This window comes from Canis aureus, chromosome 2 (assembly GCF_053574225.1).
Source record: "Canis aureus isolate CA01 chromosome 2, VMU_Caureus_v.1.0, whole genome shotgun sequence".
Lineage (NCBI taxonomy): Eukaryota > Metazoa > Chordata > Mammalia > Carnivora > Canidae > Canis > Canis aureus.
The window spans coordinates 89,967,129-89,979,148 of record NC_135612.1 but is presented as its reverse complement, the minus strand read 5'-3'; the positions used below and the strand labels follow the sequence as shown (position 1 = coordinate 89,979,148).

The window sequence follows — 12,020 nt, the reverse complement described above, 5'->3', positions numbered from 1 at the left end:
CATGGTTAAAACACTTGCGTTTGAATGCACTTGGCTACAGTGGTTTTCACACGACATATTCAGAGTCCAGCCAGTCTTGCTGAAAATGCGTATAGTATTTAATGGATTTGGAATTTAAGATTTTACCTCATAAAAAGCTACAAAATTAATCTTCTGAGCTTTTTTCAACCTATAATATGCTTTCTGTAGAGGAAATAAAAGGTTTATAAAATCTAATACTCAACAGTAATTTCCTTTGTGAAAGAGTTATAATTATCTCTAAAACATCTTGTACATCTATTCAGTGTTACTACATTTCTCTTTCTGATACAGAGGTTATTAAAATATACTTCGAAGTTAGTTTCTTACAGGTGCTTTCTCTTTTTATTTTTTTTTTTGATTCGTGCTTTCTCTTTTATACAAAGTCCAGACTTAAATATTAATGGACCTGTAATGCCTAAAAATGAGGAGATTTTTTATTCATTGTATAATTGCCTTGTTTTTATTCCCAATCTTGCTCCACATTTAGGGCACAGCATTATTAATTTTAGTAATCATTTTTGAGAAAAAAAAAAGACTCACTCATGAAGAGCATCAGCTTTGCTTCTTGACATGAATCCTGGGCTTGAATTAAACATCCCCGAGAGCTCACGTTTCCATTTAAAAATTGAATTTTTTCCTTGCAGACGTTTGGAACAGAACTCAATCAAGGTCATCCCTCCTGGAGCTTTCTCACCATATAAAAAGCTTAGAAGAATGTGAGTGAATACTATTCTGGAATATATGTAATTTAAAAAATCATACAGGTCATGACCATACAGACATTCGCTTATGTATGAATGCTTGAGTGTTTGACAGCTTAAATATTAGGTAATGTGACTGATGGCTACAATGTTAAGAGCTAAACTATGTAATATTTTAAAGTTCTGGGAAATTTAACATATTGATTCACACCAGTGTGAACACATGTGATCAATATCGTTCGCTGTCAAATCTTAGATGTTCTATTTTCAAAAATAGGCCAAGGCATCTTTTATAATAATTTCAGAAAAGAGCCAATAATTGGTTTAAAAGTCTGATTTTTTTTTTAATTTAAGATTCTTCAGATGTTTTACGTTACAAATTTCATACAGGCATTAATAAGTGCAAAATGGATGCATAAAGGCAGTAAATAGCTTTCTCCTGCTGTAAATCCTCCCTGACGTCCTATTTAATGTAACCTAACCCTATTTCTCATCTTAGTGACCTGAGCAATAATCAGATCTCTGAACTAGCACCGGACGCTTTCCAAGGACTACGCTCTCTGAATTCACTGTAAGTACGGACTCATCACTAAAGAAAAGCAGAATGAATACACAACTAACGATTGCTCTTAGGATGGACTGTCAGGTTCTAAAATGGCAAAGTTTAATGTAAAACTCAGTTAAACTACTCAAATTGTCCATGAAGTCCTGTGTATGCCATTTTGGACAGTAATATCGTCCAAAGTAAATACAACATTCCAGCTACACAAAAGGACAGAACACGAGTAAAGCCATTGCACCAATGCCGGGTCCTTCGAGTATCTGTGCCTCCAAGAAAACCAGTAAATGTCAAAAGAGAGAAATGGTTGGAGAACTTTTATTTATACTTGTTTGCTTGCAGTTTTACTCTTAAGCTCTACTGCTTTACTGTTAATGGACACACTCTGGTTGTGAGAATTAAAATAAATAATGAAAAGAAATAATAAGATCAATAAAATAAGCAATAAATAGAACAGATAATTTATCGTCTCTGTATTCATTATATTATACATTGTTTTATATATAATAACACATTAACTACGTTATGTATTTTATTATGTATTACACATTACTGATATAGTGATGTATTATATTAATATTATATATTTATTAGTAAACTCATAGTTACAACTAATGATATTATAAATTATTACATACCTACCCAGATTCATAGCAAATAGAGAAATATATATATAAAAGAACATGCTTGCAGAAATAAGATCTTAGTCTTGATGATTGATGCTCCATGTACACAGTTTTTTTTCCAGAAGGCTGTAACCATTAGCTTTCCTTTTGGAACTTATAGTCAGGGTGTTAGGTCATTGGGGAATTTCTATTTTAAAAAAACCTAGTGGTATACAGAAGAGTAGAAACTGTTTTCCAGAAGTAGAATGCCCAAATACTGCCCGTGGCATCAGAAAACAGTCCTTTTATGAAGAGAATCAAACAGCTATGCTAGAGAGAAAGTCTGTGTGTTACAGGTGGTATCATTTTCCTTATTGTGTTCACAGTTTTTTTTAAAGATTTTATTTATTCATGAGAGTCAGAGAGAGGCAGAGACACAGGCAGAGGGAGAAGCAGGCTCCCCGTGGGGAGGCTGACATGGGACTCAATCCCGGGACCAGGTCACGCCCTGAGCAGAAGGCAGGTGCTCAACCTCTGAGCCACCCAGGTGTCCCAATCTATTGAATGTTTTAAAGATCCCTCCTATTAAGGGTGCCTGGCTGGTTCAGTTGGTAGAGCATGTGGCTCTTGACCTCAGGGTCATCAGTTCAAGCCCCACTTTGGGTATGGAGATTACTTACGTAAATAAAGGTCTCTCATATTAAATAATTGCATTAATATTTGTTTATTGACATTCATGTTAAAATTTATTACATGTTATCACTATATGTTATTATATTATTGGTATATTAATATATTTTATTAGCATACTACGTATTAATGGCAAATATCATTCAGGATACATGTACCTGTTGGATCATTTTATCCTCAGTGCTTTTTATTGCCCTGTTGTGACATCAATAGCATCCGCATAATATTTAATAATAATTTCTTAGGAATCCAATATATGAATTAGTGTATTAGGCCTTGTCTGTAAGTATCTTTTATTGTTTTCCATTGACTGGTTAGAAACTTATTTCATATGACAAAATAAAGAAATGCCTTAGTGGTATAGCACAATGGCTCAGCGAGATGGCCTTTGGGACACTAAGTGGCTTGTGTTCAAATGCCAGCTCTTAACACTTGACGAGGCTCAGGGCTGAAGTAGTCACTAATATCCTTGTGCTTCAGTTATCTCATTTCTAAAATGGGGGTAAGATTACTCCCCTGCTGGCTCTATTAAAGCACAGAGGAAATATTACAGAAATAGCAGATAGGCCCTTGGCAAAGTCTTCTGAGTAGATTTGTATGCTTCTCAATTTTGATGATCTCAGAAAATATTTATGCCCACGATCCTTAACCTATAGTTTTCCTCTTTTCTTATTTTTTCATTGCAAGCTATCATCGTTCTTATTCCAGTTTCCCTCTTCACTAAACTAGCTCCCGAATTCCACAGAGGTCTCCAGAGGAAGGATGGCGGTATTTTGCTGTGATTGCTGTATTCACGATCCCTACAATCTTTTCTTAGATTAGTGATAACTGTCCAGTACCTGATATTTCACTACCAGTTTTCATTGAAAATGGAGCAACCTCCATTTTTCTCTTTATCATGGTCTCTTTAAAATTGCTTAGTGTTTTAAATATTCACAACTATATATTACTTTTAACTTTAAGTATAGCTCTCTGGCATTTATTTGAATAATAAAGTTGCTCATCGCACCTTTCTCGGGATAGCTATCTTACAGGTTTCTGTTTTGAGCATTTTTTAGGCTGGCCACCGGCTCTTGCCATCTCCTACTCCTACTGTCCTAACATTGAAACTTGCAAGGGTGAGGCTGGGCTTACAGTTCCTGGCTTCTTTCTGGTAGCAGGTACAAGAAATGCTGAAGATTTCCCTATCGGTCCCATGGACTATAAAACAATTCTTGATCGGCATACGTGTACACTGTATAGAGTATGCTGGACGTAAGTTATGTGTTAGAAAACTGTAGAGAAGCTACCCAATTTGTCACTGTTGGTATTGGGATGATATTATCCAAATCCCTCGGGTGTTTATTTTCTTTTCAGCTGAATTCATTTTCATCTTACAGTTTTGTGGGGGTTTTTTTAAGGATTTTCTTTACCTCCTAGGAATGTAGCACAGATTCTCACTGGCCTTCTTTCACTTTCTATCTTTATGTGATGACATGACTTTTCCCCGTTTTTATGGATGTTGGTCCTATTTTCTTGACTCTCATCCAGCTTCTCTGCCCTGATCTTTGGACTTTTTATGTTTTTAATTTATTTTTTCTTGTTTGATTTGATCTCACTGTGTATAAGAAAACTATACCAGCTCTAGTATTGCTATACCTTTTGGAGAGAAACTTCATTTCCATCACATTTAGTATTTCTTTATTATAACATTTTATGATTGACAGTCCATCTATCTAATAATGCCATATATCTAATAATAGTAATTATGTCTAATAATACGAATTATTTTGTGATATTCTTCTGTATTTCCCCATGTACCCAAATTGCCTCATTAATAACAAACATCTATTTTTTAACATGATCATAAAGAAAACAATGATTTGTTGGGGGGAAAATAGTTTCATAATATACATATGACACACCTCTTAACCTCTATTTGTGCTGTTTGAGACAACCTTTAAAGCAAAGCCCCAAATGAACAACCTACTAAATTATTCGCCCTTTAATTCTTTTTTCCCTTTTATTTTTTTTTTCATGTTAATTCCAGTATAGTTAACCATACAGTGATACTAGTTTCAGGTGCACACTATAGTGATTCAACAATTCTATACATTACTCAGTGCTCGTTCTAAGTGCACCCTTGATCCCCTTCAGTCTCATCCATCACTCCATGCACCTCCTCTCTGGTAACCATCAGTTCACTGTCTGTAGTTAAGAGTCTGTTCTTTGGGTTGTCTCTGTTTCTATTTGTTAATTTGTTTCATAAATTCCACTTAGGAGTGAAATCACATGGTATCTTGTCTTTCTCTGACTGGTTTATTTCATTTAGCATTATACTCTCTAGATCCCTCCCTATTATCACAAAGGGCAAGATTTCATTCTTTTTGAATGGCTCAGTAGTATTCCATTGTATATATGTCTTCTTTATTCATTCATCTATCGATGGACACTCGGGCCGCTTCCATATCATAGCTATTGTAAATAGGGCTGCTAATAAACATAGGGCTGCGTATATCTTTTCAAATTAGCATCTTCATATTCTTTGCGTAAATGCCCAGTAGTGAAATTACTGAATCCTATGGTAGTTCTACTTTTCACTTTTTGGGGAACCTCCATACTGTTTTTTCACAGTGGCTACACCAGTCTGCATTCTCAAGAACACTGCACGAGAGTTTCTTTTTCTCCACATCCTGCCAACACTTGTTGTTTCTTGTCTTTTTCATATTAGCCATTCTGACAGATATGAGGTGATATCTCATTGTGGTTATAATTTGCATTTCCCCGACAATGAATGATGTTGATTAACTTTTTACATGTCTGTTGACCATTTGTATATCTTCTTGGAGAAATGTCTGCTCATGTCTTTGGCTCATTATTTAATCAGATTATTTCAGGTTTTTTGCTGTTGAGTTGTAGAAATTCTTTATATATTTTGGATATGTCATTTCTAGCCCTTTATTTGATATATCATTTGTAGATATTTTCTCCCATTCAGTAGATTGCCTTTAGTTTTGTTAATAGTTTTCTTTGATTTGAAGAAGCTTTTTATTTTGATATAGTCCCAATAGCTTATATTTGCTTTCTGATAGGGATTTCATCAAATCGGTAGATTGTTTTGGGTCACATGGACATTTTAACAATACTTATTCTTTAATCCATGAGCATGGAATATTTTTCCATTTGTGTTGTCTTTAGTTTCATTCACCAATGTTTTATAGTTTTCGGAGTACAGGTTTCCACTTCCTCAGTTAAGTTATTACTTGGTATTTTATTCTTTTTTTTTTGCTGCAAATGCAAATGGGATTGTTTTCTTAATTTCTCCTTCTGTTACTGCAGTATTAATGTATAGAAATACAACAGATATCTGTATATTGATTTTGTATCCTATGACCTTATGGAATTAATATATCTGTTTTAGTAGTTTTTTGGTGTAGTCTTTAGGGTTTTTCATATATAATACCGTGTCATCTTCAATTAGTGTAGATTTTACTTTTTCTTTACCAAATTGGATGCCTTTTTTTCTTTTTCTTGTCTGATTGCTATGGCTAGGGCTTCCAGTGCTACATTGAATGAAAGTGGTGAGAACGGACATCCATATCTTATAGGGAAAGATCTGTTTTTCACCATTGGGGATGATGTTAGCTGTGGATTTTTCTTAGATGGCTTTTATTATGTTGAGGTGTGTTCCCTCTAAATCTACTTTGTTGAGGGTTTTCATCATGAATGGATGTTGTAATTTGTCAAAGGCTCTGTATCTATTGAAATGATCATATGGTTTTTACCCTTTCTCTTGATGTGATGTATCATGTTGGTTGATTTGCAAATATTGATCCACCTTTGCATTCCAGGAATAAATCCCACTTGATTGTGGTGAATGATTTTTTAATGTATTGTTAGATTCAGTTTGCTAATATTTTGTTGAGGATTTTTACATCTGTGTTTACTAGAGGTATTGGCCTGTGTTCTCTTCTTTTTGGTGTCAGGGTAATGCTGGCCTCATAGAATGAATTTGGAAACTTTCCTTCCTCTTCCATTTTTTGAAATAGTTTGAGAAAAATAGGTATTAACTTTTCCTTAAACGTTTAGTAGTGTGAAGCCATCTGCTTTAGAACTTCTGTTTGTTGGGAGTTTTGTTTTGTTTTGTTTTTGTTTTGTTTTTTTCACTGATTCCATTTCATTGCTGGTAATCGGTCTGTTCAAATTTTCTCTTCTTCCTGATTCTGTTTCTAGGAATTTATCATTTCTTCTAAGCTGTCCAATTTGTTGGTGTATAGTTTTTCATCATATTCTCTTATAATTCTTTGTAGTTCTTTTTTTTTTTTTTTAATTCTTTGTATTTCTGTGGTGTCAGTTTTTATTTCTTTTCTTTCTAATTTTGTTTTTTTTTTGGTTTTTTTTTTTTTTTGAGTCCTCTTTCTCTCTGTCTCTCTTTTTTTTTCTGATGAGTCTGGTTAAAGGTTTATCAATTCTGTTTATCTTTCCAAGAAGCTCCTGATTTCATTGATCTGTTATATTCTCTCTCTTTTTTTAAGTTTCTGTCTCATTTATTCTCCTCTAATTTTTATTCTTTCTTCCTTTCTACTGGTTTGGAGTTTTGTTAATTTTCTTTTTCCAACTCCTTTAGGTGTAAGGTTAGGTTGTTCACTTGAGACTTTTTTTTTTTGCTTTTTGAGGAAGGCGTGTGTTGCTATAAACTTCGCTCTGTGAATAGCTTTCCCTGTATCCTAAAGGTTTTGGACCATCGTGTTTTCATTTTCATTTGTCTTCATGTATCCTTTTATTTCCTCTTTGATTTCTTGGTTGACTCATTCATGGTTTAGTAGCATGTTATTTTACCTCATGTATTTGTGTTCTTTCCATATTTTTTCTCATATTTGATTTCTAGTTTCATAACTTGCTCCTTAATTCTTATGTGGGTCCCCCACAACTTTTTTGCATCCTATTTTCTTCTTATATTTCAATGTATTCAAAATATGAAACTCCCTCAGTATTCAAAATTGGTATTTTGGGTTGCTCTTTGAAATCATACTTCATTAAACTCACTCATATTAGCCTGGCTAAAGGGTAAATGATGAATATTCAGCAAGTAACCATTGGATTCAGCTTAATTGGACACCAACCTTAGAACCTAGTAAAGTTCCTGACACATAATAAGTATATGCTATATATTGTTAAATTAATCAGTTGAATGGCATTGCATCGAATATCCTGAAATGGTTCCACCTTGATCTGCTTATGTGTGTCTCCAAAAGCCCTCTGTTTTCTTATTCTTAACCTTAAAAATACAAGTTATTGCTTATCCTTTCTTAATTCCCTTACCTCTTTGACCCTGACAATATAGAATTTTCTCTTTTACTCTTTGATATTTTTTTAGTGGTTTCTTCTCTAATTGACTTACCTTTTTTTTAAAGTATTTATATTCTGCACAAGTGAGTTTTTGTGTTATGCTATATAATAACTATACCTCTGGGACCTATACAAACGGAATGTCTCCTTACACCACATAGTGTCCAGCTATATTTATTTATTCCCTTGAGAATTTTCTTCCTATACTGTAATACATCCCATCTCTCACTGACATCTTAAAAGGAAACAACAGCTTTTCGCTCACTCATATTCATTCCTCTTGTACTGTTATTTTCTTCCTTTTCAAACAGAAATCATGTACTGCTGCCAAACATATTAATTATTTAGATTCCTATTTCAGCTTTCTCCTTTACATATGACATCCTTCATGTCTTTCCAAAAGATTATTTTTCTTATTCTCAGAAGAAATAGAATCATTGTAGAGAAAATTAAAAAATGAAAAATACATAGATACAAATTAAAATCACTTCTGAATAGCAAAGTGCCTGCCATCCAGAGATTTTCTTTTTTTTTTTATGTGTATACAGGTGTATATTTTTCTAAATAAAATCAAGATCATGCTAGAATATACTGTTTTATTAGGTTTTTTTTTCAAATTTAAGGTTACATCATCACTTTCATGTCATTAAATACTCTTCAAAATACAATTTTTATCAATCTGAAATATGCATTTAACTAATACCTTTGTTGGGGGTTTGGAGACATTTTGTTTGTGTCTATTTTTTTCATTGTTAAAAATTAGGCCGTGATTAACATTTTGTGCATAAAATACTGTTTGTCTCTGATTATTTTCTTAAACTCCCAAGAGCAAAACTATGTAAAAATTCTCATGAATGTCTTTACAACTCTTGATATATAATGCCAGATTGTCCCTCTAAGGATAATAATTTCTATTTTTTCCTATTCATAATTATGGCTTCCTACTTTTGGGGGTTAAAAGTAGATAGGCATCAAAAAATGTACATAGGCATCATTGCAGACCTATTATTAATAGCCAGCATGATGAGTGAACCCATTTATATTCATTTGTTGTTAAAATCCCCTCATTTCAGGTCACGTGGGTGGCTCAGTAGTTGAGCATCTGCCTTTGGCTCAGGTTGTGATCCTAGGGTCCTGGGATTGAGTCCCACGTCGGGCTCCCTGCATGGAGTCTGCTTCTCCCTCTGCCTGTGTCTCTGCCTCTCTCTCTCTCTCTGTCTCTCTCTCTCTCTGTCTCTCATTAATAAATAAAATCTTTTTTTAAATTCCCTCATTTCACCCAGTTTTTAAATTATTCCTTAATTTATTCCCCTGCTACTTTATTTTTTCATTCCACTCCTCAGACAGTGATCACTCATCAATCCAATGTTAGGATATCACCGCATACTCAAATGAATGCTAGGCACCAGGTATACTGAGGGACTAAGCCATGCTTGCACTTGGTGGTGGCATTCAGTGGCTGATCAGAGGTGGATACCATAAGGATACATTCCTGATCATATTTTTGGAGAAACATACGTTTCAAAAATGTTTCTGTATTCCTGTCAGTGATCACTTTCTTCACAGATCTTAGGTTTCTCAAGCATACACATGATGTTACAGAAACCTTACCTTTTTCTAGATGTGTTTTACTTCTTACCAATATAATAAGCACTCATTACATATGAACTTTGTGTGTGTGTGTGTGTGTGTGTGCTGAAAAATATGACAATTTAACAGTGGACACGTCTATAAAAGGGCAAGAAAGCATGAATTTTGCTCATTTTTGTTAATTCCTCTTTGTTTTTCAGTGTTTTCTTTTTTTAAGATTATTTATTTTAGAGAGAGAGAAAGTGGGGGAGAGAGACAGAGGGAGCACGAGAGAGAGGACCTTAAGCAGACTCTCTGCTGAGTGTGGAGCCCAGCAACATCATGGGGCTCAATCTTATGACCCTGAGGTCATGACCTGGCTGAAATCAAGAGTTGGTTGCTTAACTGACTCAGGTGCCCAAGCACCCCTGTGGTTTAGCGTTTTCTAAACTCCTCAGTGTATATCTGATCTATAATCAGGAAAAAAAACATATCTGCAAATTAAAGTTTGTTTACTCAACTATAGCTTTTATGATATATGGAGTGTTCAGTAACCTCCTGTATACCTGAATACATATGTGTTGGATCAATTTGTTATGCTAGCTTGATGTCTGATTTTTGCAATTAAATTATGTTTTTTTCAGTGTCCTCTATGGAAATAAAATCACGGAACTCCCAAAAAGTTTATTTGAAGGACTGTTTTCCTTACAGCTGCTGTAAGTATTCAATTATTTCTCATCTGTTGAACCAAGCGTTATATTTTAGTCAGTGTGCCATCTCATAGGTTTATAGAGACTTCAGAAACACTTGACCCCAAATGACATAATTTAATGAAATGGAAAAGATTAGTCTAGTGCAGCTAACATTGATGGTGGTTATTTATTTGAAGACACAGTACTTTAAAGTTGTCTCAAAACCTTTCTGTCTGCCTGTCACAAATGTATGCTTCTTCCTGGCTACTCTGTCATTTAAAGCTCATGTGGTTCCTGACCTTTGTGAAATCTGTTTTGATTTAACAACAGTTGGGAAGGAGAGTGACGTAGTGATAGGCTTACCCATCTTTGTCCAAAGCATCTGCAGGAGTGACAATGCTGCAGTACCGTGCCCCAACCCAAAGGGTGGTATGCAGAGGCTCAGAACACAGCAGTAGCATTCCAGCTGGTGTTGACTGAGAAAATTCTCTGTGAATCCCTGGACTTCATCTTCTAAAAATCATTCTGCTTAGACTGTAACTACCACTCCTCTGTCTCCAAAGAAGAATTACTATGCATCTGTGTAGAACAAAACCTGAACGCAGCTGCCTTAGTGACAGCTCATATGGGAAGGAAATTGGAAAAAATATGCTAGTGTTAAGATTGTCAGTGTTAGATCATCCCATTCTGTTCAAGTCACCAAACACCTAGAGTTCCTCATTTGGGGCGTCCACTAGCCTAGCTGCTGTGGAGGCAAAGATGAGTATACATACTGTCTTCTCAACTGCTTCATAGATGGTCTACTTTAAAATTCTTAAGTTTCAATTGCTATTTTCTCTTTTGGTACATTCATTGGTTGATTTGAGGTTTATATCATTGATTTGGTAAAAAAAAAAAAAAAAAAAAAAAAAACCTCCTACTACCACAGATTTCCATGTAGATCTTTTTCCTTACTTGATAAATGTAAGTTATCATCATATCATATCATGGTATTCATGTTTTAAATTTTCATCATTATCCAGAAACATATTTTATTTCACAACCCAGTTTTCCCACACACCCCGATGAAGGAAATTGTTAGCAGATCGGTGTATACCCTGTACCGTGTATAGTCCTCTCCATTTTGCTACGTTCTCTGTCCATCTTTCTCTCTGTCTCTCTTTCTAATCTCTTTAATTCTGTACAACCCAGTAAACTGGCTTCACAACAGACCAGTAAGTCATTAAAAATACTGGATCTTGTGACTGAATGTCTTTATTTGGGTTTCAAATTATGTTTTTAACCTTTCAGGTGGGCTCAGCAAATATTGTCTCTGATCTTTAATAGAATGACTCTATGGGTACAGCTGGATGCTGTAGCCAAATATTGCCCACGTGTTACTTGCTTCTCTGCTGTTCTACATTCTCCCAGCACTATTACCCTTGCCACTTACTTGCAATCTCTTGCTATCACCAGCCCGTCTAGTACTAGTACTAGTACTTCAATAGCACCGCCTTTTTCCTTCCACACGTACTTACTGGTGGTTGATGTAACAATCAGGTTAAGAAGCCGTGGGACCTGTATGCAGATAAATCTTATTTAAAAAGCTATCCTTGTCCTTCAGCTTAATATTTTATCTCCAGATTAAAGCCCATTCTTAAGCCTGCCAGGGCTAAAGCGACACAATTTTCTCTTTATGGCTAGCTGAGAACTTGGTTAAGCATCTTAGATTTGCTTGAACAGAGTGAGGTACTGGGAAAAGAGTAGGTAAATGGAAGGAACAAAAGAAAGGAGTGTGCCCAACACTTACTTTCTCCTACTCTGCAGACCACATGATTTAGAGTAAGTGCAAAGTACTCAAAGCAGCACCTTCTTC

At 34.9% G+C, this 12,020-nt stretch overlaps 1 protein-coding gene across 5 annotated transcripts in view; it reads left to right on the top strand.

The window, feature by feature from the left end:
* SLIT2 (slit guidance ligand 2) overlaps positions 1–12,020 on the top strand; it is a 347,237-nt gene that overhangs the window by 249,085 nt on the left and 86,132 nt on the right. For all 5 annotated transcript variants that reach the window (XM_077881285.1, XM_077881294.1, XM_077881275.1 and 2 more), the window contains 3 exons: positions 666–737; positions 1,222–1,293; positions 10,118–10,189. In XM_077881285.1, the coding sequence (XP_077737411.1) occupies positions 666–737; positions 1,222–1,293; positions 10,118–10,189 (216 nt within the window). The remainder of the gene's footprint in view (positions 1–665; positions 738–1,221; positions 1,294–10,117; positions 10,190–12,020) is intronic.